Raw genomic sequence first — 26,945 nt, forward strand, 5'->3', positions numbered from 1 at the left:
TATAATTACAACGGGGGAGCACAACATAATCATCTATGAGGACGTGGAGAACAAACCAGCTATGCTAATGTGTTTCTTTTCTTTTATCAACGTCCATCACAACATCCCCAATCAGCGTTAGCCGTGAAGTGCTCTCAACAAGCTGCACATGCAGAAGAAATCAGTGATGCACATCAAATCTGTCACTTACGCTGACGAGCATCTGAGGGAACGGTCCTCGAGAATTTTCTGCCACGTTGATTGGTGGGATCACCCAGTCCCTCTTCTGTCTCCTCAGACCCTTGGAGCTGTTCCTGCCCGACCCTGAGAACATGATGACAGGAGGTGGTGCTTGTGACGCCTCCTTCCCCTCTTTTCTCTCCGCGACTTTCCCCTCTTCCTTTATGACCTTTAAGAAAACACAAGGCTTTATTTAGAAGGGTGTTGTTAATATTAACAGGAACTGATGTGATGCCAAAGTCTTGTCTGTTTCAAAGCAGAGGTTCTTTTGACAAGAGGGAACAATGTGTGAATTATATGACTGGCATGGTCAATGTTTATCCTGTTTTGCAGTTTTGAAACAACTTTAAAAAAACGTCCATCTCCCTGCTTTCAGAAGGAATCACTCTAAAAGCAGGTAAATGTGTCATAGCAATAACTGGAGAGAAGAAAAGTTGTAGTGTAGCTTTTCAGTCTCCGTAATGAAAAGCAGTCCTCCTTTAATAATTGTGGTGCTATTTCTTCATCCATATAATGGCTTTCATACATTCTGAGGATAAAGTCATAATACATCCCTGTTATAGACGCAAAGAAAAATAACACAAAGAAAAAAAGGATGCTGTAATAAAAGCTGATTTGAAATGAGGCTATATATTTAATAGACAGTTTAATGTGTGCAATGACGTTGAAAAGATGATTATCAAAATCGTCCAAGAGCTGAACAAAAGGCAAATATAATTGATGTTTTTAAAAATGTTACCATTTTAGTTGAAGCTTTTACAGCAATTATGAAATTCATTACAGATATAAAATATAAACTTAATGCAAATGACAAGCTTGCTTAAGTTTGTTAAACATCTGAACTTGCGTCATCAGGCTTGAGCAACACAGAGTTCAGTTTGAATGTGCATATATTTCTAATAGAACATAAACAAGGGACTTTGTCATTTAAACTGGGTATAAAGAGCCTATTAACTCATATTCCCCCATCACACATTTCTCTTACAGGCTCCCTGCAGGCAGAGAGGAATGACCACCACAAATCTGTCTTTTTGAAAGATGCTCCAATAAGGAACTTGAAAGGAGCCTATTTTCAATCTCCTTGTGAACATTAACTCACCCGTGAGTCAGAAGAGCTACATCAAATGCTGAAGCTATCGGACATATCGCCTATCTAAATGAATGTCCTCATGTTGAAATACTGCAAAACACATGAAGGTGAACTGCAGAGTTTCTGCTTCATTACAAATGCTTGCAGGGTGGGTAGGAGCAAACACAAGTCAATTTAAAATACAGAAAGAAGCCTTTAATCGTGTTCCTCAGGGCTAGTTAAATCACCAGAGTGCACATAATCAGATATGGAGCTTCTTAATGCAAGTACATTACACACATTGGGACGTCTATGTCAAGGTTACATATAGGCTCCACCGTCTCAAAGCATACTTTTGAACTATCACAAGCCTAGTGTCCCCAGGGAAACAGTGGATGTGCTGTACTGTGTGTAAGTGATGTAAAGGTTATATTAAATTGGCAATCTGGAGGTTTGTTCTACAGCAAGTTTACCGACATATCTCCGGGTTACAAGCCAGTGAAAACATGTCAAGAATTGAGTCACAGACATCACTGTGAAGCTCTGTATCAGTTGCGCTCTCTGTCTCAATCACGCTCCCCTGAGCTATCCCTTGCTCCCGCGCCCCCCCCCCCACCTGCCCTTCTCTCGCAGTGTTAGTGTTGTTTCTGTCTCTCCTTCCAGTCAGTGGGTCTTGACAGCTTGTCTCAATAAAAGTGATTCCTCCAGCTCTGAGCTGCGTTAGGCTGATGGTGCAGCAGAAGGCAACACAGCAGCACAGCTTCACCCGCCAAAGACACCTACTAAAAGGCCCCCCAATACATTTCTTTCATCAATTCAACCTTACTTTTTACAGGGTGGTCCGATCATAGAAGTTTACTCTCCTTCTAATGATTGTTATTTGTACTCAGGTCTAATTATAATCAAATATATAGAAAACATGGATGTGAAATATAAGGATAACATGGAGAAATGGTTGAAAAGGCATCAAACTAACATATATGAAATTAGAAAGGCAGCTATATAGTAGCAGTTTTGTCTATGTATTAATATGTGAATCATGAATAGTGGATGTATCATCCTCCAATTATATAGCGTTTTGCACTACATTCCACTTGAGTGCCCGCAGGTAGAAACGCATGTATGAAAGGTGAACATATTAATGGATTTAATTAACGGGTAGGGAGATGAATGAACTAGATGCTGTCGAGCCAAGGCGTCTGCTGTTTACATGTCTGATCTTCATCTTTACCAGTTATACCCGTAATCACATACTTTGTGATAAGACATCTGCTGAGCCTTTAGGTGTCTTTTCTTGTTGGCAAAGGGAGTGATAGCCAGTGTTTTTAAGTATGAGTCTGGTTATGGTTCTTACATTAACAGCCAGGCAGGAACTGATTAATAGTCACATATACCTGCAAGTAAACGACATTATTGTAAGTGTGTTTATAGCAAACTGAGGACTTTAGAAGCTGTTGGGTAACTGTGACAGTACTGTGCTACATACAGACGATATGTGGCAATGCAATATGAGAGGGTGTGGGGGGAACAAAAACTAAACAATTTGAAACCACTCCTCTAGAGAGAGGATAGAGAAATCCTTCATTACAGTAAATAAAACCGTGCAGGCAGGACATACAGTACGTGCTCATGTGAAGGGGTGGGATGGTTTTCGTGTCAGAATATAAGAAAAATCTGGGGATTCAGGAGCATAGGAGAAGGAAATACAATCACCATACATTTACATAATAAGAGGGTAGTGTTTTTAATACCACCTCCATTTCTTTCATTTCGTATTACTTCTGTGCAATATGTAGCCTAACAGTTCTTCCCCAGCAGTTGACATTTGAGAATAAAAATGAAAAACAACACAGCTACAGTGCTGGAAGATGGCAATGGCTTCTGGCACACGTTGAAAGTGTAGGGGTCGTGTACAATGCAGTCTATAAAAAGCGTTTTTTCTTTATCTCGTTCTGTTTGTTCTTGCCTGGTCAACGTCCCTCCGAGGGTTGGCTCGTATCTGCCAGCGGAAACAACGCTTTCAAGGCTGACTTCATTAGATGGACGCCCAGGAGAAAAGCTTTTAAGGCTGCTTTAAAGGAAAATGTGTCAAGCTACCAGGCATATGGTGTGTATGCGTTTATGTGGGGGTGTGGGGTGTGGAGGGGCTCGGGCCAAGGTGTCATGTTCAGTTTCATCAAGCAGGCGCTACATTTCAGACACCATGCACCGTGCAATTCAGGGCACTTTCAGTAACTGTGCAGAAAGGGAGGTGTTTACACAGGGAAACGCATGCGGTATTAAGATGAATGAACGACAGGATTGAATGCTCCACCTGGTCATTAGTGGAGGAACATCTTGATTCTAACACCCAGACAATTTGGACTCTTAAATGGCTGCATTTTGATCCGTCAAACCAGTTCCTAACATCATCTTTATTCCTTTTTTTGTTGCTGTGTAAGTAGTGCAGAGAGGGTTTATGTTACATAAACTGTGAGTCTGATCCAAAACAGTGAAGATGCAGGTTGTGAGCAAAACACAGTTATACAACTTTGAAATGCTCTGACGTTGAGAGGAACTGAAGAGTGATAATTATCTGTGGGTGTTTCATTCCAAAAAATACAACTCAGTTCATCCATTATTCAATATGGATTATAGCAGCTGTATAAGCTGGTAAAGAAAGTACATGAATGTTGACAAATACAACTCAAGAATAGGTATTTTGGGGGGGTATTGTTTTGTACACTATTACAGTATTTCTAAGGTTTAACATTCACTTTCAATCTCAATGATTAGGTTAGGGGTTAGTGCTTAGGAATATGATATTTAAAAATGCATAATAGTTCAACAAAAACATTCTGTAAGATTACATAAAAGGGTGTTGACTGTGTCCATGCTACTAAAATACAGAATGTTGAAATAGTTTCTGTCTATTTTATGATGTTGAGGGTGAGCAGCAGGTCCTCTTTCGGCCAGTGAGGGAGCTAAAACCCTGAAACAGACCAAATGTGACCCTGAGCAGCTTGTCGTCATGCTCACGGCCCAAAAAGCACAAACAGTATACCCTCCTCCTCCTCCTCTTCTTCTGCTGTGTTCACAATCTGTATAAGAGACCTGCTAGCCCTCCAAACACACATGTTACCATATTCCATGTTCGCTGTACTGTGAGACAAGTTCACTGAAACATGCTCATGATCCTTTGCCTTCAGTCCATATTCAGGAGACCGGCCTCTGCCAAGCGCACCATGCCTGTGTGCACAAACAGGGTCTGTCAGCAGAGCGGGAGGAGACAGATGTGAGCCGGCTCTGGACAAATGTATTGTTTCTCTTCAGGGAGAGGAAGGCTTAGTGGGGCTGACTGGAGGGGCTGGTTGCCCCACATCCCACCAGTGGAGTGGCAGAGGTGGGGCGAGACGTGTTTGGGATGGAATGAGGAGGATGAGGAGAAGGGTTGTCAGAAGCAGATGTGGCCCCCCTCCCCTCCCCTCACCTAAATAAGTCATGCTCCAAATCCTTTTATCTACACATGCTAACAGGTACTAGTGAGTTCCCTGAGGAGAGAAAACTGAGAAAGAGAATTGGAAAAAGGGCTGTGCACATCACAAAAGGCTTAACCAGGCTTTTTTCTAGCCAAGGTGTAATTCTGATTAAACTCTCCAACTCTGATTTACTCGTTCTTATTCTCACTCACACGTAAAGAACGAACGTACAGGAAGGTGACGAATTGATTTGAAAACAGGTTAAGCGAAGATGTCTTTGCACTTGTTCAGACTGCTACGAAAAATGGAGGATAAAGAGCAAACTGGAGTTATATATCAGAAGGTTTAATGGTAGCTTGACAGATTCTACAGATTCAAAGGGATGTGTTATTCCCTTGATCGCAGGGTGGCGTACACTCGTGCAACCCTGCACTTAGCTCAGATAAAAGCTATAGGCTCCAATCATAAGACACTTTATACGTTCAACAAAGACACAACCTCACACAGACCCTACAAAACAATTAAAATGTTACGCATAATTAGAATCATTCACACTTGATCCGACATAATCTCTTATAAAAAAAGAAAAAGAAAGCATAAACAAATAACGTTCCCCCACATCCAGACATACGCTTACGCACACTAACGCTATGTGAACAGGAGTCAGTGAGTGTGAAATGGATGCAGCCCCCCAGCTCTGGTGCCATCAGCCTTAGCCAGCTGGCGGTGGTCCCGGCTCTCCCCCCCCCCCACGCCACTGCCTCCCCCAAAACCCTGCACGCTTTGATATCAGCCAGCCCCTGGCTACCCAGACATCTGGAAGTTATTATTCAACAGCGCACTCCAAAAAAGAGCCATTTCCATAATGAAACATCACATTTTGTTTCTGTGCCCTGCTTTCTGCTCGCGCCACATTCATGTTTGTTACAATCCGTAGCGTATTTCTGACCTTTGGCCCTGTCGAGCTCTGTAATTATTTGAATAGCCTGTCATTTGACCTTTCACACGTTGTGGTTTAATACTGAAGCTCACACCATACTAACCAGTGAGTCATCTGAAGCCTCCCCAGCTACAATAGGGTGAGGATCAAGGCCAACTTCATCAGAGCCAGAACAACACACTCATATTCACACCCACGCACACTGATCCCTTGTTGCCCGATGTCCCACTCTGCCTCAATATTCGCTGTTGTTAGAAAGTGATTCTTTGTGTGTGACCATGCGCACTATAAGGAAAATAAAGCTGATTTTAAACAGTTTTAATAGCTGTCTCAAAATCTAAACACAAAATATTCAACTATTGGAAAAGTTGACATCTTCAATGAATCAAACTAACCTTGCTGATGTCAGAGATGCTTTGCATTGATTTTCGTCTTTTGCTTACACACATCAAAAATGTGGTTTATTCATGGATAATGATCCTCTCAAGACTCAAAGTGATGGAAGTAAAGCTCAAAATGTATTCTGAAATCCATCTATAATGTTTTCAAAATATGATTTATTTAGTTAAAATATGATTTTTTTGATTGAGGGCGTTTGTCTATCTGTACTTGCACATAATTAAAGTGAGACTGCAGGAACTGATCACCCTGAACTGAAATAAATAGGTTAAAAAAAAGTATTCTTACTTATTAAGTCCTAAAATGTACATCCTAACTTTCTGTAATGAATTTGTGAACATGTCCCTCATGAGAGCATATATTTTCTTGGTTGATAAACTAAATAGTAAAATTGGATGAACTGGTTTCTCCAAGCAATTCGTTTTTTTGGCAACTTGAGGGCAGCTAAAACACAATTATTACATATAGTCTTCTTTAAATATCGTACAGTGAACTTTGTGCCAAATATTTGCTAATTTACACATCCAGCACCCTCAGAGCGACAAAAGCCTGCATTAGAAATGTGTTTATGGCCCCCTGGTGAATATAAGAGCAATATTCATTCTCCTTTATACCGTGTTTTGTATATTCAATGTGTTTTTCAGAGCCTTTTCGCTGTAAACAGCTGCTGAAACCAGTGAGACTAAACATAATTATAGCTGCTTTAAGCTTTTTCTTTTTCTTGAATGCTGTCAATTGTTTTACACAGTTTTATGCTTCAACTAAACTTGAGCATGTGTCTACGGCCAGTAAGTGACAGCTGGTTCCAACCAAAAACCCAAACGAGAATTCGTGGATATTTTTCAGTCATTATGTTTCCTAAGTGATACATTTCCTATCTAGGTTTGATATGTTCAGGAACTGACAGGCCATCTCCTGCAGGACATGTCTGTAATTACACTATAGTGAAAACAGGCTACTAATAATATTTGTTGTTTTTACCTGATGTGATCTTTTGATTTTGACACTCAGATGTGGCCTTGTGGTTCTGTAGTCATGGGGACGGTTGAGCTCACGCTGCTCAGGCTTCACCTGACCCCTGACAGCTTTTAAATATAGGAGGAAGAGTCGAGAACCCCTGGGGTATCCAAGGCACAGGATGTTTTCCAAAAACAGCTTTTAGCTGAGGGGAGTCATGATCTCCCCCCGTGGCAGTGCGATTCTATCACTTTCAGCTGTGTGCTACTGCTACTTCTTATTGCTCCAGTCACTCCCTCCCTCCTTCTCTAAAACCCCAAGGAGTTTTGACCTGATTCTTGGCTGTCGCTATCACCAGGACCACTGGAGGAAATTCGATAGGAAGAAGAAACTCTGGGATTATAATTGAAATTTTAAGCATGATATTTGCGTGTCTGTGCTTGTGCTCAGTGAGAGTGAAACTCACCTCATTCTCATTTTGTTGAGGTAACAGTGGGTCAATGAGGGCCAGCTGGATCACCGTCTCCCAGACTCGTGTGGTGGGACCCCCGGCTGTTAGTTTAAACTGGACTGGTTCGTCCAGGCTGGCTGCCACTCCCTGGGCATAGATGGACCCATCTGTCCGCACGCTGAAGATCGGATCACCGCTCCGGAAAACCACAGCCTCATTCCCCATGCAGTCATCGAACTTCACTGTGGACAAGAGACATGTAAAGATTTAATAAACGTATATAATAAAAACATATATCGTGTCATCATTTAACAATTAAATTGCTGTTTTTTTCTCACAGGGATGCAAACATTCACATACAGTTCACACATCAGTATAGGAAGTAGATTACAGAGATTGTATCATGTGCCCTGTTTGACTCTGGAGCATCTCACCATTAGTCTTCATTAGTTATAGGTCAAAACATCACAAGGATAAGACTCTTGAGGATTGTTCTCTACAGCTGCTTGTGAGAAAAGATGAGGTGTGTGTTACTGTGGAGGGGGTGAAACATTGATCTTGATAAAGCTTGAATCTGTTTGAAGGTGGACAAAGTGTTTGGTAATTAACAGTTACAATGACAGAGAGGATGTACAATTATTATTTGGCTTAGTGATGGTTCAAATAGAAGATCATTTTTGTTTTCACTTCATATTGAATTGTTAATTGCATGAAATGATGAGCTTTTTTTTGTTTTGTTCATAGCCAATGCTCATGCTAGTGCTAATGGGGATCCTAATAAAGAATAAGACGACCTGGTCAAACATTAAATAACATTGTTACTTTATAAAAAAATAGATAATATACATAGGAAGTAACCAACAGTGAATACCAGTGAAGTGATCAGCTTCATCTGCAAATGTAGTACTCCCATTTTCATGAGTAAAATGAAAAAACCTGTTCTGTCAAAAAAGGAATATTCTACTAGTGTTGTGGCTTTTCACGATACTATGTTTTCTCACGAGTGACACAAAATGATGCTTTTAGCTTTAAATCTGAAGGCTAAATCGCTCTGTTTCTTTTCTCTAGTTATCTCTGTCAGTTCAAGGTCATATTAATTCACAGTGATCGCTGCACAGACTGTCCCATCCTCTCCTTTTCTACGCTTTTCATTCACACTGAGATGAACTGAGACATGTGAAAACCAAACACTTCGCACATCACATCTTCATCGTGCTGTAAAACACATGTTAGTGAAATGGCTTAAGGAAAACGGCCAGCTAATTGCACCAATTTCCTTCAAATGACAAATTACACTTAGCTGCCACCCATTTTCTAAAGCTTTCTTTCACACAACCCTGGGTTTGCACATCAGTGTACATGTAAAGCTACTTGAGATACAGTATAAACTGTCTCCTCACATTTATGTAAAGGTTTGTGTTGTTTGGCAGCACTGTAGTTCAAATTGATTGATCTGAACAATGTGCCTCTGTATCTTAATTCAGAATGTCACAGTTTTCTCACACATCCTCACACCTAATGACCCAGATCCATTGGTATCCTCCACATTGGCTCATTGTGCTTGTATGAGAACATACACAATGTTCAAACTGAATCGTCACCTTCATCGTTAGCACAGCCCATTTAATACAGTCACACTAAACCAGTCACTGCTATTAACCAATCTGCAGGGAATGTTTTCTTGCACCTAGAGGGCATGGCCTGTTTGTACATATCTGATCAGTATTCATTTAACATGTGTGATTAACACAAATCACACATTTACTTGAATAGGCTTATCACTCACATGAAAGAATAATAAAAACGGTGCATATTCATCCATCCCATGTAAACATGATTGTGTGAACAACAAAAGTGGTTAATTAATTAATGCCCGACAAATAGATATTACACTGTGGACCAATGCTAACAGGGCTCTGGTGTCATATAGAGAAATAATAGTTTTACTCAAACTCAAAATTGAATCATCCAAAATAGCAATTTGTATGAGCAGGGAGTACAAATGGAAGTCAAGCCTCAATCATCACAGCATCCTCGCACCATACAGACACTTTTGATTGGAAACTGTGGCAAATGTACAGGAAAAGAGCCATCCTTCAAAACAGAACATCCCGTACGGGGAGGAGATTTGCTTCTCCAGCAGGGTACACTGCCAGAGAAGTAATCAGAGGCAGTTCAACACATGAAAGAAAATCTCTATGGAGTTTTGTTCTCTCCAGTAAGGGCATTAAATACTTTTTATATCACATTAAGATAATACTGTATAGTTCAGTATGGAGCTTTCTGCTTTGCCATGGCGCTCGTGTGTGGGATCTCTTATGAGACTCTCACGGAGTTCATGAGAAGATGAGTCACAGACAAAGTGTCGCACATATCGGCCATATACTCATCTCCTTCCTCCCTCGCAGCACCCGAAGCCTTTCCCTCTCGGGGATTATAACGTCTAGACTACAAATCGTAGAAAACCCTGATCTGAAGGCCGCATCTCACTGCCGTATCTACTCTTCCTCTCTTCCCACGTCTCCACAACAGCTGAAACAAGGCTTCTATTACAGAAAGTAAACTGTGAGTAAATCAGGCTTTTTGTTCTCTCTGGATCTAAATATGCCTGTGATCTTGTCAGTACCCTTCTCTCTGAGGCTTGATGTCCAGAAAGCCACTCAGAGCTGAGTCAGAAGGGACAGCTCAGCAACAACAGCGCATATAGCAGGTGCTGCACAACTGTCCCGGTCTAGACAGGAAGAGACAGGATGTAGGAGATTGATTACATCAAGCCAAAAGGCAGAGAAGTCTGGCTTCCTCTCTTCATGTAGCTGAACAGTTCTTCCCCAAACAAACACTCTCAAAAGCCTTTTTCGCTTCTCTCTGTTTGTCTCATTCTCTTTTATTTTGTCTAAGCTTATCTCATATCTTTTACCATTTATTTTTTGCAGATTCTCAAAATTGAATTTGGAAGGTGGGGATGACAAATAACAAACACGCCAGTTGGCAAACATGTATCCGTGCAAATAGCTTTTTGGAAGGCTGCCTGATCATAAAATTAAGTCAAACATCTAATTCAAAGCATGCTTTATTTTATTTCTAAGTTCCCGAATATGTGAAACTGTCTAAGAGTGTGAAAAAACAAAAGCAGCAGGTGGTCTGTTGTCCTTCCTCTCACCGTCTTCAAATTATTTTCTCGTCTCTGTCTGAGCTAGGCACGCACCCACCAGTGTGTTGCTGCCGTCATGGCTGCTAGAGGCCTGAATGCTGAGGCTTCAAACTGAGGGGAAGGGTTATCCAGGGGGTATGTTCAAACACATTAAAGAAATATAACAGTTGCTGCGGTGCTGGGACATCATGGCAGTAAGGTTCTGCATTAAAACATGGGTGTGAATAGTTGTGTGTCCATGTGATAGTCCTTTAACGACCTCAGAAGGTGTGTCAGATAATGCATATAGTCTGTTTCCCATTTTATATTTGAATTGTTTCCATCTTTTTTTCCTCAGAGGCACTAGTGGTGACGGCCCGAAATACTGAAGGGTCGTCTCAAGCTGAGGTCACTGTTGTGGTGATTTAATATGATGCTTACTATTTCTTTGTTGGTAAATAATGGAAAAATTAAATCTTTAAGGGAAAATCGGTGAACGACTAAATTGATGAGCCACTAAACAATGAGGTAGTTGGGTATATACTGTAGGCGTATACAGTACGCATATAATCAGTCCCTGTGTGTATGTATGTGTGTGTGTGTGTGTGTAGGCATGTATTCACCATGATTGGCTGGATGTCTCAACAATGACAAGCTGAACTAACTGCACCAATACCCACATACAAATGGAGTGACAAGCTGCGCAAAGGGTACCCAGAGGGTCTTGTTCTTGCACCAATTAAAGAAAAAGACAGTGCCAATTTTACTCCTCCATCGACATACACACACACACTCACACACATAAAACTCCAATAGCTCCTCTTACACTCAGTTGGGTCGATACTGCTATAAGAGAGATTATAAAATCGGCCAACAACAGAGCAATGAAGCCCAACGGCACAGAGCTGCACATTAACACGTCGTCTAAAGCAGTGGCTCGGGTTGTGCATTGATCTGGCAAATTACACAGACACCCCGTGTGCCAAACAGCCAGGCCAGCACTATTCTGCCGTCTAGTCAATGTAGTGACACATCAGAAACGATACAAACACTACCAAGATATATGTGGGGTCTCTCATAGGGAGGGATCAATTCCATGCTTTCTTTAACACTATTGCTAATAATGCGGTGAAATGGCACTATAATATCACAGCCCAAACAAAGCCTTTGCATATTCCTCTCTTTTCTAATTAAAGTTCCCTTCTCACTAAAACAAAGACAAGGACAAGGAGGATGTGAAAAGAGTTGTGACCTTCTTGAGGTGTTCTCTGGACAGCCTGACATGAAGTAGGTGACAAGTGTTGAAAGGGAGGTGAGAAAGGGATACGTTGAGGGGGGAGAGAGAGAAAGCTTAGGAGTGACAGGGAGAAGGTGAGAGAAGAGGGGAGGAGAATGGAAGGGCATGGAGGGAGAGAGATTGATGAAAGGATGGAGAGTGTGTAGAGGTGGCAATCAGAGAGACAGCGAAATGAATGAAAGACCATTAAAGAGGAGAAAGGGAAGAGGCGAAAAATTGGCAGATTGCAGTTGCTAAAGTGGAGATCTCCAGAGGCAGCAGAGTTTATAGCTGCAGCCGTTTAAATTGTTCAAAGTGTGGCGCGTTGAATGCATCAGATGTCACCCTGCTCTGCAGAAACAGTAAAGAAAAGATACTCTTCACGGCCCCCGATCTCTGCTACAATCAGGCCCATTGAGGACAAGAAGGGAGCAAGTAGAATGAGGATGATGGAGATGAAGAGGAGGAGAGGAGAGGAATGGGAGTTGAGGTGGAGGAGGGCAGCGGACGGGGGCCTGGCACTGGGAACCTGGCGCGGAGAACTGGCGCTCTCTCACTCAGCCACATTGGAATGGATGGGATGCTCAGATGGCTGTTTAAACAGGTTAATTGGGCTGGCCTCCCGAGAGATAGGGACAGATGGATAGATGGATAGAATGAAAGAGGAGGGAAAGAGAGAGCAAAAGAGCGACAAAGGGAGAGCGATGGACCTCAGAGAGATGGAAACAGAGGGCGGGATGAAGCGATGGATGGTGAGAGACGAGTATGGCTGCTGATCAGAGGCACCATGGGGAGTGTGCAGTCTAATCAGGGCCCTACAGTGGACTGGGCCCTCGGTGAGTTACTAAACGGAGCCAGGTCCACTGTTTACGACCGAACTACTACTCTGATGGAGACACACTTGTTGTGATGGAAGGGTGTTTAAAGCAATGTTAGATTCCCCGAAGGGAGCTGGTTCTTTGAAGCCCGACTCTGGGACTGGCTCATCCCGCCATGCTTTCCAAAAAAGAACAAAAAAGCATGATGGCAGTGACCCGCTCACGTTACAAATCCCTCCCGAGGAAAACATGCACTACACATAGCTGTTTCAATCTTTTTATCACCATCCTAAAAGAAGGGTTCAGAGGCAGTTCATCAAACCAAATATGCAAACATGTATCAACGGAAAGCTTTACCATCAGCACACCTTTTTGAAATCTGTTTGCATTAGTTATCTGAGTTTTTTAAGATTTGAATGTATTTTATGTCCATATGCACATGGGACATTTAAAAATAAATACACTGCCTGACTAGAAAGTCATGACTAATTATAATTGTTGTTTTTCCTAATGAGGTAAGTGTTTAACTCTTTCAAGCTATAGTATATAACAATGTGGTGGCCAATGCTAACCAAGCATTTAGAATTGTTCGCTGTTGCATTGCTCCACTTCAGAGATTGCAAGTGTTTGTTTGGTTGGGAGGAAATAGAGAAGCTGCAAGGTAAAAAGTTTGCTTTCAAATATACATTCTACATGCTTGAATATTTTCTAGTGTTTTGTTTGTTTAGTCAGAAAAACGTTGTTGTTTCCCAGTTTCTGTTTCTCACGTCTTGCTTATACAGCAATCCTGTTCTACAGCAGTGGACGGTGTACCATGACGTGAATGTAGAGTGTGTGTCCACGGTATGGATGGCCTGTGGTGTCTCAAGCAGCTTTACTCTGTGTTTTGTTTCATTGAACACGAGTACTCTTTACTGCATTTTCTCTGTGTTGAAATCCAAAATGTCAGCATGAGATATCAGGCTGTACATGCAGCTTGGCAACTTTCAACCCCAAAAACACCTCTCTTTTGTTTTTATAGAAAATCCTGTTATTACTTTTCTTCCACATTAAAATGTAACCAAATGAATGAGAGAAGGCTTAGAAACAAGGAAGGGCTTGAGGCAAACACAAAGCTACTAATAGCAGTATGCTTGTGCCTGCTTTGTAAATATGTATGCACTCCTGCAAGTGTGGAGGTCATCCGCCTCCTCAAAACATCTGCGTTTATTCTAAACCTCTCTGTCAGCAGCGGTTAAACACCAATTAAAAAGATGGTGTGTTGGGACAGCACAGTGTGGTTTAATAATAGCTTAGCTGACTCGTTTTTTTAGTATGGATTCAGTACAATATTTATAAGTTGTAGTGCAAAGCAAAATGATTTTTTATTTCAAATTCCTTGAAAATGTGTCAGGCATTTTTAATATGCAATACTGACATTTACCAGCCAGCTGTACCGCAAAACATAACTTTATTCTGAAGATCCCCAAATTGAATTCAAAATGAATTAATTAGCATACCTGAGCATTTAGATTGGCTGTTCTGAAGGCTGAGGCGCTGTTGGATGGCTAATCAAGAGGCTGCAGCTGTAACTGTGTATGAATAGTCTTGGAAGGGGGTCGACTAGTGCTAACAGGCTGGCTGATCTCAGAGCTGCTGGAGACTTGGCGCTCACACCGTTGGCCGGAAACAGACTTAATTATTGTTGTCTGTTCGCCTACTTTGAGTTCAGCTTTCAGATAAGTGTGTCTGTTGTTCAAACTATCTGCTCTGTGAAACTGAAAAAATCAACTCGTATAGAGAAGGCTTGAATGGATACAAGTCAGCAGCTTTTTGACATTTCTCAGGCAGTTGTAGGTTGGGTTTTTCTTTCTCTTCATCACAGTAGGAAGAGATGGGCTGATTCTCTGAAGTTCACTGAATTGACATGAACATGGACTTCTCCACAGTTTCTACAGGTGCACTATTGAGAATACCCTGACTGGCAGTGTCTGCACCTTCAACCCTAAGGCTCTAAAAATCACCAAGATGGGGTTTTTATTCATGGAGGACCTCCACGCCCAGCAGTGCAAGAAGAAGACCAACCGGGTTGCCGGAGATCCCAAGTCAGTAACTGTTGTGCCGCACCACCAGTCTCAGAGACAGCTTCCTCACGCAGGACATTAGACTAAAAAAACTCTTGACATCATCACTATTTTATGTTTTTAAATTCTCATTGCCTACTTTCATGATTGTCTTTTTACATAATAGTTACTATCAGAGCAGCACACTTTTAAAATACACCTCCCAGTGATATGGGAAAATGTTCCACTTTTCTAGCTTTACACTGCAGGTAAAATCACTGCTAGAACATGTTCAATGTGACCATAAGTACTAAATCAATAGTTTTGTATTTAATTGTTGTTGTATGATGTAATGATGTAATGTTACCAATGTGTTGTTTCCCGTAAGTGTTGTGCGTGAGTTAAAGAGCTTGAACAAATTCATGTACGGAATTCTGCTGGCTAATTGTTGGGGGAATGTATGGTAATTCATAATAGTTCAAAAGATCTGTAGTAATTGTAGGCCTTCCACTCTTTGCATGTACTGCAGTATGCATGTACAGTACGCCAGAGTGTATCTGCACATGAATGTTTTATCTCACAAATCAATAACACACAAGGACACATGCACATTCACGCACATATTCACAAAGGCCGACCACAAATTGTTGACATTGTTTTCGACTAATCAGCATCTCTCTAATCACTGATTAGTATTCCTCTAAACAAGCGCAGGAGTGCTTGATTGGCCTTCATGAATTCTCAGCCATCTCTCCCAGTAAGAGGAACTGAACTGCTGCCTGAGCTAATGTCAGGACTCCAAATAATCAGTGTGTTATTGCCTGTATGGCTCAGAAAAAAACGAAAAGGAAAAACCACATAAGAACACACAATACCTACAAAATCCTGTAACAATGACCAAATTGTATCCCTTGAAACTAGACCAACATGAAAAAACATCAACCTCCCACAAAACTAGAAAGAATTTTAAATGTAAACGTATCTCAATAGGTTTAGGACTTCCTGTACATTTTATGAGTAGTAGTAGAAGTAATAGTTCCATCTCCAGCTTTACGGTAACAGAATCCACTTATGTTTTCACTAAAACTTAATACCCCGCTTCTTCTAGACTGCACTGTGTTTGTGGTGAGATATGACAAATGGGAGAATGTAAGAGAGCGAGACAGCAAGAAAAAAAAGAAAATCATGTCTTTTGACAATTAGGGCTGGCTTTAGTGGTGATTAGAAGAGAAGGCAGAGGAAGAGAGAGAGAGGGATCAGGCAGAATAAAGCCTCTCCCAGGAAGAGAAAAGCCCCTTTGTAGGAAAGAAAGAAAAACAGCAGTAAGAAAGTAAGCACAAACTTCCCAAACTTTCTTCACAGCATTGGTCTGTGCTGTACAGCAAGTTCAGTTTCTCTAGAGCACGCCCACATTCAAGTACACATATAAACACAGACAAATGACTATTTACACAGGAAACCACAGCTCATATCCCAATGTTTTTCTCCTTCCCTCATGGCATTTATTTTGTCTTTAACTCTGCCATTCAGTGGTTGTATGGGAAAATCCTAGAACTCTAAAACCCTCTTTAGTGAGAGTTATTGATAGCCTACACATTCAATGAAGAATTTGAAAGATGCATTGAACCAAGTGAAGTGAAACACTGTATCTTTCTGTACTGTGTGTATAACTTTTCTGCAAGGCCTAAAGCCTTTGCAACAACATGTTGGTGAAAGTCCAGTCAAAAGGACTTGTTCAGTGGACTTAGATTAGAATCTGAGTGTAGTCTGCAGGACTGCTCATGGCTCATGAAGCCAAGAGATAATGTTGGAAGTGGTGTTGATACAGGCTGGAGTAAGACTGAGGAGGGGTGAGTGCCCATGTGTCTTTGAGAGAGTACAGTTTACTCTGAGAGGGACTGCTGTCGTCAGTAATTTGCATCAAGTCAAGCTCTGAAAGATTTGGCTTTGCTTTCATGAATTCTAATGTGCTTACCTGATTCCACCCCTTTTGTGTGCTCAGCTCACCCCGCCTTATTCAGGAGCTTCTTCTCTGGGACAGCAATCTTAAATCTTTCAACTTCTTCTAGAAAGTCTCACAGTCACCACCCAGTCTCCATCCTAACAACTGCATCATTTTTGTCACACTAAAAAACATGAGGAAAATTGCAGATGCACTAGAATAAAAAACCCTATCCTAGTAAAGGCCATAGAACACTTCAACTTTGCCTTTATTTCAGTGTTTGCCTGCAAGCATCAAATATGTTTCTTGTAAAGAAAAATAAATAATTTTCATATTGTTTGCTCAAGCTTCCCCAAGGAAGCAAACCGCACAAAATTGCTTTCCCCAACCGCTGGAGGAAATACAGGCTGTATTTCTCAAATCTAATCAGCATCTCTCCATCAAAACTTTAAGAAAGGGTTCTGTTTTTCCAATTGTGAGGGGTCAAAGCATAAACCACAGAACTCCCTCTAGACTTGAAACTGTGGAAAAACATGCATGTAATTACACATTCCGTATGGAGGATAAGGAACATGTTTTTTCAGTAGTTGGAGGTTATATCTTTTTTTCCCCTTCAAAGATAGCCATCAGGCTGTGATCCCTGAAATCCCCCGGCTGATGGGGGACTATGAAGGCTGAACCGTGCAATTAGTGGGTCTGAAGTTTCACTGAGATAGGAAGTGAGCTCAAAGTTCAACAAACGGACAAATCAGTGACATGACTCCAGGACAGAGCAAGAACACCAAACAGAGCAGTACTTTTCAAAATAGATAGAGCTGCAACACTTTGAAGTTATTGATTCCTAGACTTGAATATGTTTTACTTTGACTTGCTACTTTAATTATTTGTGTATTGATTTCCCAAACTTAAAAAAATTAATAAAAATAAACGACTAACACTAAAACTTCTAAAGTATTTAAATACAAACTTATTCAAAGGTATTTCTTGTCGCCATGGCTAACAACAAATAATGTTCCGTACAGTACCTGGCGTCTACATGACCCATAATGCACCTTGACTAAGACAGCTTCAGGTATGTTATGCAATTTTTCTTTTTTTAACCATAACCCAGATTCACATCACTTGAGGCAGTTTATCAGATTTCATGCAACTAACTGGAGACACAGTAGCAGTATAAACAATTTCAACACCTATATTTGAACTCTGCAAGACCAGTGAAGATGGGTTGGGCGATGAAAGTAACATTTTCGGACTGATCAATATTTCCCCCTTGCTCTTCAGAGACAGACCATTAGATTAGAAAATGTAATTGCCAAATATCACCAAAAAAAAAGGCTAATTTATGATATATCTGTCCAAATCCCCAACCCTGCTGTAAACAAACTTTGATATGTAAAATCTGTGGAATGAGTTCAGATCCTGATACGAATAGATTCATGCCTCTAATTTTGTTAAGACATGATTTTAAGACAGGCGTACGTGTTTGTCTAAACCTGCTAGCTTGAGTATAATGTCGTCGAGCAAGCTAAGAGAGAGACATTAGTCACTGATGATTACTAACAACATCTTCCTGAGGGCATGTGTGTCATTATGTGCTGTGTACATGATGTTTTCTATTATGTGGCAGATCAGAACCTTCTTGTGGGCTGAACGAGCGGCCATAACAGAGAAGTGACAGATGGGTCTTAAAACTGTCAGCTAAATGTGTCTTAGGGCTTACAGACTATAACAGGGCATAGCCCGAAGTACGACAGAGCCGAGTGGTTTCAGTGTGCTCTGTGTGTCCACACTGATGTGTTGATGTGTGTGTGTGTGTGTGTGTTTTTGAGCACACACACGTTGAATGGTCCAAATATCTCTCTCGTGGGTGAAAGTGTGAAATACAGGTGTGCTTTGCTGCAACCGTTGAAAAGGTGCCAACTGATATGACGAGCCTGTCAGGTAACACTGGCAAAGACCCTTAAAGCCCCTGTCAAAAACAGACACACACACACACACACACACACACACACACACACACACACACACACACACACACACACACACACACACACGCACGGATCACAGAAGCTGGGGGCAGGAGGAGGCTGGCAAAGAAGGGCTCCCAGAGGTACAAACACAGACAGCAGGATAACAGCCCACCCTCGCCCCTACCTCCCAAAAACAAATCATCCACTACTCACAAACAAACACATATGCTTTACGAACAAATTCACATATATCATTTGTCAGACTGTCGGATCGGAACTAACCTTCATTGTTGCTAATTGTTTTGCACTCAAGCACGAGAAGGCGCTGAAGCGCTTTTGGAGAGGCCATGTGTGTCTATGTGTCGGCTTTTATGAGGGGGGCGCAAGTGTGTATTTGTGTTTATACGCATAAATAAGCATGTGCATCAGTGTTTGTGTGTGCCTGTGGTTTGCCTATGGTATGTTTTGTGTGTACGGGGGAAATAAATTAGCAGTGCTAGCAGGTTGCTCTGACAAGTCCTGTTAATGAGAACATCCTCTAGAGCCTTTTGGGCCAGAGAGAGAAACCAGAGGCCGTGATCATCTGTTCAGCCTGGAAGATGGCAAGGAGGGCGGGGGGTTGCAGAACAGCAAAAAGACAGCACAATTAGACCACACCATCTGCAGGAGAGGTGCTAATGTGAGGTTTGAACTGTGAGCTGAGGAAACATAACTTTACTGTAGAAAAAAAGAATACCCGGAGGTGATGGAATAAAGGATGGATGTTAACTAAACTGGAACAACATTTAGTGTTAAGACAGGACATTTGCAAACTATGCATTCATAATACGAAATAAAACATATAAAACTAAGAAGTTGGAAAGCCGCTCTAGGCAAACATGCTCAAGTGATGTACAGCATTGTAGCAATGTCAAAAATTGCCAAAGGCAAGTTGTCCCAATAGGATGTTTGAGAGCTCCACCTGACTGAGTGAAACAGAGACAAACGCGTAGCTACAAAGCTTTGTTGTATTAAACCTTTGTGAAAAAAAACAACGCTTTGAACTTCTGTCTGTCAACGTACTGTGTCAGGTGATTTATGTATTGTGCATTGTACACGCATATCTTTGCCAATTGTAGTTAGGGCTGGGTGATAATATAATGTGGAATTATATCGTAATGAAAGGATATATTGAGGTATCTTGGTGAAAGATACCATTGTCTCAAATGAAAATAACTAACACATTAACTGACATTTCTTAGAAAATCTCATGGGAAATTTTGAGAAGAGACGTTTTTTTGTTTTTAAATTCAGTTCAACGCAATTTACAAACTAGACTCAAACTGGAAAGCCTCCAGTCCCAAATCTCTGGACTTTAAGCTTCATTAACCCAGAATACAAGCAGGACAGAATAATGGTGGATAATAATAAATGCAATTGTTGGGTAACTAAATTTGAAGTGTTTTTCAACAGAAGTGTGCAGGATTTTCTTCATGAATTTATTGTTCAACCCTTGCATGCCCAACACCCAATAATTGTGCTTATGGCAATATGCCAGTGTAGTGAATCTAGGTCCAAATCTGCAGACTCTGCATTTGTGTGCATGCATAATTGTACTTAAGTGAATGAATGCATGTTGAACTTTTATTTTATATGTTTTAAATAACGTTTTTTAAGTACTGTTAATGAGAAAATATGCAGTTCTTAAACACAAAAGAGTTAATATTCAATAAATACTTTATTTAGTAAATTATCTGACAACAAGTTGACATAACCAATATAAGGATTTAATTTATATCGCCAAAACCTTTCTGTACTGTACACAATTTTGAAGTAATGTGTGTGCGATGTATTTGTGTGTGTGGGTGTGCATGCAGACAGTTTGTACCACACACACACACACACACACACACACACACACACACACACACACACACACACACACACACACACACACACACACACACACACACACACACACACACACACACACACACACACACAGTTGGGACAACTTGCCAATTTGGCTACAGTTGACTCACCTGCACCTGGCTTAGTGAGGCAAAGCCAACTGGCTCCTCATGAGTTTTGGAAAAATCGCAAACCAAGTAGAGGGGTTTAGAAATGCATGAGGCGCTTCGCTGTGTAGTATTACCATGATTCATCTTCACAAAACTGCAAAAGCTTGTGATAATCGCTTTAGCTAATCCTTGCACGCTTCAGGCAAACATGCATGGAGAGAGTGAAGGGGTGGTTCTTTAACCCTCGGGGGGGGGACTGCACCGGGTGATGGGGCTGGTGTTGGGGAACATGGTCAGAGTAAGGAGAGGGTGTTTCAAATGAACTGTGTGTTTGTGTGTGTGGGTTTCATAGCATGACACATATAGCCTTTACAGGTACATCCAATCTATTATACATTTAAAGCATGGAAATGAAATCAAACATGCATTGAAAGTGTGAAGTAAAGGAAATGAAATGAAATATTGCCACATGTGCTACGGGTTTGGTGCAATCAGTTTCAGCTCCACAAGCACCTCTTTCCCATTGTGTTTTTGGGCTTGAAAAAAGCAACCCTCCAGTACAGTATATGTGTAATTGTCTTGGCTCAATATGTGCACGCTAGCATATCTCCAGGCATATCCATCATTATCTATCACTTCTTTGACACTAACATCGCCTCTCATTCTCAGCTCTGCCAGGTTGCAGAGCCTCACCTGTGCTGCTTCTATTCCTAGACGTTGGATGCCTTCAGTGGAGCGGAATCCAAAAAGGTTTACACCCGTACTGACACTTTTCTGGGATTTGGCCTATAGACATGGCCACAGGATCACCTCATTAGCATCAGAAGGGGCTCCGCTCCCTGACAAGTGAGACTTCACTGCACTGCTCTCACAAAATAATGAGAAAATATAACATCTAATGGCTAAATATAGGTAACCATAGTCTCAAGAGACTTGGAGCAGAAACCATGCGATGCAAGAGGTGTCTCGGGCCTTCGGAAGTTTCGTTGCCGTGTGGGCGTGAAGAGTGCACAAAGTAAACAAAAGACTTTAAGAGGAGGAAGTGATACTTGAACAGTGTTTGATGAGTGCTCTTAGCCTGTAGCTATAGCGCATTAGGCACAGATGAGCCACAGCCAGCTCCCACACTGCTAATGTGGAACACATTACAACTGCACAATGAGTTATGATTGCCATTAAATAGCAAATGATTCAGACTTCACCGCTGGATTTAAAGGGATGCGCCTGCTGTGCCCTGTCCTCTCTTGTTCCTGCCCACGCTTACTCCTGTGACACTCTGGTGACAATCACTCCACTAGACTCGCTTCATAGAGTGTGACCACTAACATTTAGCAAGGGGGACCATTTTTGCGAATACAGACAAAATACAGTGTGTATCTTTTGAGGTTTCTGTCTATAAACCATCGTTATCTGCGTTACTCTGTATGGGAGAAACCTTATGCTGCAGGATTGTAATGAATATGTGAACCCAATAAATAGCTGATATGCGATACACTCAAACAATCTCTCTTTCGACTTTGCTACGAGGTAAGCTTAACCTCCTTTCTCTCTTGCAACATCCCAATTCTTTTTTCTCTCTCTGCCTCTTTCAGTGCTAGCGGGAGTCCTAATAATGGCATCATGCATTTTGGTAAACCATAAGGGAGCAGTAAATGTGGACTAGTGGGGAGGGAAGGGGAACAAGTGGGGAAGGGTGGAATCACAGATGAAGAGACCTATCTTTCGGTTACGACTCTTTTCTCGCCCACATGATCCATCTCTCCCTCTGGGGCTAGGAGGCTAGCTGTGAAATGAATGAGAAGCAGAGCGTGGGCAGACGCTAACGCTAAGATAATGACGCCGTTTTGTCAGCCCCGGCCTAAAGCTCCATCTCTTGGCACATGGAAAAGGAGCGAGATGGCAGGACAGTATGATAGAAGAGAGGCTATGTGGGGGTAAACCAACAGTAGCGAGCATGCAATTCTCAAGATTTCAGACGTACGATATACACAGGTCGAAAAAGCATTTGATACAAATACAAATACAGCTAACAAGCTAACAGAGCTTTCACACTGTGTCAATGTTGTCAGTGGTCAGAAACCTCAACCGCTTCTCTCCATCTACACCACAGCTCGGCAAAGCTCTGAGCAATTACAGTGAAGAAAAGTTTCCTTGAAATGAGAAGTATTTGAGGTACGAGTCAATTCTTACTGTCTGTTTTAATTTGTGGACCTGCTGGCCTTGACCACTGTGGAGAAAATAAAGAGGAGAAACCGGCATTTGATTATTAGGCTGCGATAAGAACTGTGGAAAGTTAACCAAATGAAACCATCAAAGCAACGATTGGTACTAATTATCACTGCTGTTTAACATCAGAAAAACAAACAAACAAACACACTGCAAGCGTTAAATGTGTTCTCCACGGGTTAGATTGAGCCTCATTTATTTTAAGTCCTGCTGGAACTTGATTTGTGGCTGTGAACGCTCATGCTGTGCATCAGATACACGGCAGATGCTTAGTTACGACCAAACCAGTATAAAGACAACACTTAATGGTACAGTCACGCAACCGGGAGGAAGGGGGTACCAGAAAAAAGAAAAATCATAAAGTGCAAAGCTTTGAAAAAAGATAATTAGATCTGTGACAACAGAGCACAATAACAGTGTCAGCAGGGATGGAAATGCCTTCATCGCATGAGGCAACAGCACAATGCGCCTGTCTGAACAATTCTTATACATATCACATCCAGTCATATTTTCAATCACGAGCTGCTAACGTGAGTAACGATGCAGAGATGGAGAAAGTTTATCGTTTAAATAATCGGTTTTTGGCCAGTTTTTCCCTGAATCATTGGCCCTATTTTCTTTGTCAAAGCCGATCACTGGCTGAACAACAGCACAGTAAGAGACACAAGTCCTGTCACTGCCTAATTAGTCTGCTCATTAGGAAGCTGGCTGCATAGTCAAACATTCTCCACGCCTGACCATTTGAGTCAAGGCTAAGTCATCTCTCTTGCTCTTGAATGCTAGGCTGAGGGCTGGAGGTCAGTAGGATCCGTCATTATTAGTTCCGTTACATTTTCTCTGACTGGTTTTGATGTAACAACCCAATCCCGGGGTCAGACAGCCTCCATCCCTGTCTGCACGTCTAACCTCCCCTTCTGTAACACACAACTCTGCTCTGTCTTGATGCTGTGCATGACCCTAGCCTGCAGGCTTCTGACATTATAATTGGAACTGCACCGTGCACTTCGATCATTACAGTGAGAGCACTCGTTTTGTGTTGAAAATCAGACATCATTACAAGGTATAACGTCAAGGTCTTTAGTGACAGGTGCATCGGGTGACAGTGTTTATGTCATGTGTTATGTCACAGATGCTTCGTTCTCCAGTATTGGCTGTGGTTAGGAAAGGACATGTGGAGGAGATGGCACTGTCTGTTTACAGTGACGTGTGGCACCTGGCAGCCAAACTCAATCTCACACAAGCGGCCATCCAAGTTTCTGCCTAAATAATCTGTATTCTGCTGTATACAAAACCCTTACTCCCCACACATGTTGCCTCTTGGTCCAGCCATATCTTCTTTTATTTCTTAACTCATTTTACGTCCTTTGTGGCAGATTTATTTTTGGTTTAAAACAGAGCTATTATTGTCTTTTTAAAACGTTTGTGTCTGGTTCTGCTGTAGAACATGATTCAAATCATTCTTGTACTCATAAAAACATTCATTTACCCCTTGTGCCCTTTACAGATGCTGTTACATTTGTTATGCTTCTCCACTCACTTATTTAGGGTTTTCCTTCAATTTTTCACCCGTTTACAGAGAAAGGAAGACAAACATTGAAACAAATGATTTGAAAATCTGGATCGATTGGACATTGGGAAAAGGCAAGGCGCCTAACTCGTAAATACTCAAACAAGTCTATTTATTTGTTTCCCTCCATTTCCCATCAGAACAAACTAAAAACAAAAGAGAACCAGAAGTAAAACATGACAGACAAGTTTAAATCTAAATGTTTCTCGGGAAAGAAAACTTGCTGAATGGAAATGTTGTTTGTAAAGCGACTGAGGAGTAAATGAAAAACAAAGCACAGAGAAAAAACTCAAATCCAAACAATGATTCAATCGGTAGATATCATCTCCTATAGATCCCGAAGAAAACTTTTGGCATGTAGGGGAAGCATTTGAGGAAAAGGTGATGAAAACCAGCAGGAGGCAGGAGAGGAACACGAGGAGCGGACGCAATTAAAAGGCGGGGTCAGAGGTCATGGAGGACTGTTGGTGATTAACGCCCCAGACACCACCGACAACCCCTTAACACACACTCTAACACACTACCACAGCAAAATAGTCATTTTCATTGTTTTTCTTCCCCTTTTTCCCACATTTCAAAGTATTTCTTGTATGTCTTGTGCTGCAGTGTTTCAAACTAAAAAGTGAGGCTTTTCATTAGGAATACAAATAAATGAATGCACAACTTCTTAAACATATCGATTTAACAGTGGGCGCGCATCAGTGCTGGCCTGTGGCTTTAAACCACTCTGGTAAGTTATTAGAACATAGCGATATAAGTTAATCTATTTTCCACCACAGTCCATTACAAATCTAATTGCATTAGAAAACCAAGTCCCAAGTCAAATTAAATTGGGTTTCCACACTTAAATGGTTATATTGAATAAGAGAATAAAGAACTGTAGAAGCCTAATTTGTGTGCTTATTTGTCCTTTGGTTGCTTAATCCGTTTTTCTCCACAGTGGAGTTGAGCAGTAGCGCACACTTACAGAGACATAATGAATGCATCAGTGTGCCAAAATAACTGTTGCGAAACAAACCGTCGATACAGTTGAAAGAGACTCCACACAAACACAAGTAAAAAGACGTAGAGAGAAAACACACACACTTGGGCATGAGCACGCAGACGCACAAACAAACTGGGCACAGAAAGTATAAATGACTTTTATAAGATCATTGATCCGTCCATTCAGCTTCTTCAAAGCCGGACAGAAGATGGAAACAGCACTTTTGTTTATGCTGCCGTAAATAGGGAACTTGTGTGGAAAGAGAAGGGACACACAGATATTAGCCAAATGGATACTTCTTGTTATAGTCCAGTAAACTTGTGTGAGATAGGAGACGATTGGCCTCGACTTTTCTGTGAAAGTGCTGGAGGGATAAAGAGGTGAGAAGCACCTAAACTAATTGATATGGCTCAAAACAGGATCAGTCACTGGCCGAATGACCAAGAGAAGATTTAGTGATTTGTTCTTAGAGAAAAGATAGGTGTGCTTGTATTGGCTGAGACGTTTTTTTTTATTATGCCCTTTAGGCATTCTTTAGTATACAGTGCCGTCACCTCTTAGACCAGGGGTGTCAACCTCAAGGCCCGGGGGCCAAATCCGGCCCGCGACTTCATTTTATGTGGCCCCACAAGAGCTTGCAAATAATATAATATGTCTGTTATATGGTTACATGGCGATTTACAGAAGCACGTTGCCCATACATGGAGCACAATGCATCTCAAATTTGACTTTCTCTTCTAAATATGCCTTTTTTCTCAGAATTGACTTTTTTTTCCAAAATGTTACTTTTTTTTTTTTGCTTTTCTTTTAAAATCATTTTGTGACATGTGCACTGAAGAGACTTGCAATTATTTGCCCTAGACTTCTGCTTTCAGACCGAATTAATGATGTAATAATACATTATTTTATATATATTAAATATTTATATATGTATTTTTATATAGTCTTAAACTTATAACCGGCCCTTTGAGTGCAACCATAATGCGAATGTGGCCCGTGATGAAATTGAGTTTGACACCCCTGTCTTAGACCATTCATTCACTCTGCCTCACCAGGTGAAGGTAGATTACATTATGATATAAAGCTGGACAAAACTGTTTGGAACACAGGGTTCAAATGATCCCACCACAGTGGAGGCTGAGGGGGGAAAACAAATGAAAATATGTTTCAAATGGCTTGAAATTATAAAAACACAATGACAACAAGAGCAAATACTGAATGTTTGAACATACACCATACAAAAAACTATCATGGTCCTTTAACATCATGTCAGACATCACAGGCATAATGAAAATTAAGATTACACATCACTTCAAAATTATTCAGTAAGCAGGTTGCCAAAAATAGGGTGACAGTTAAAATATTCATCAGCGCTATTCTTCATATAAAAATGTAAGGCCATGGCTGAGCCGACAGAGACTGTTTCCCAATTAATGTTGCTGAGCAGCACTCCGATCTTAAGTACCTATTACTACGGGCAAAACTTGAAGACAGTC

The 26,945-nt window shown here is 41.3% G+C and overlaps 1 protein-coding gene across 1 annotated transcript in view; it reads right to left on the minus strand.

The window, feature by feature from the left end:
• The window catches only part of LOC104955428 (cadherin-4-like), a 222,754-nt gene that overhangs the window by 52,464 nt on the left and 143,345 nt on the right, over window positions 1–26,945 (minus strand). Inside the window, exons 4-5 of the mRNA XM_010782756.1 lie at window positions 7,509–7,735; window positions 191–388 (exon numbers count right to left, since the gene is read on the minus strand). Coding sequence (XP_010781058.1) covers window positions 191–388; window positions 7,509–7,735 — 425 coding nt within the window. The remainder of the gene's footprint in view (window positions 1–190; window positions 389–7,508; window positions 7,736–26,945) is intronic.

This window comes from Notothenia coriiceps, unplaced genomic scaffold (assembly GCF_000735185.1).
Source record: "Notothenia coriiceps isolate Sejong01 unplaced genomic scaffold, NC01 NC01_scaffold00024667, whole genome shotgun sequence".
Lineage (NCBI taxonomy): Eukaryota > Metazoa > Chordata > Actinopteri > Perciformes > Nototheniidae > Notothenia > Notothenia coriiceps.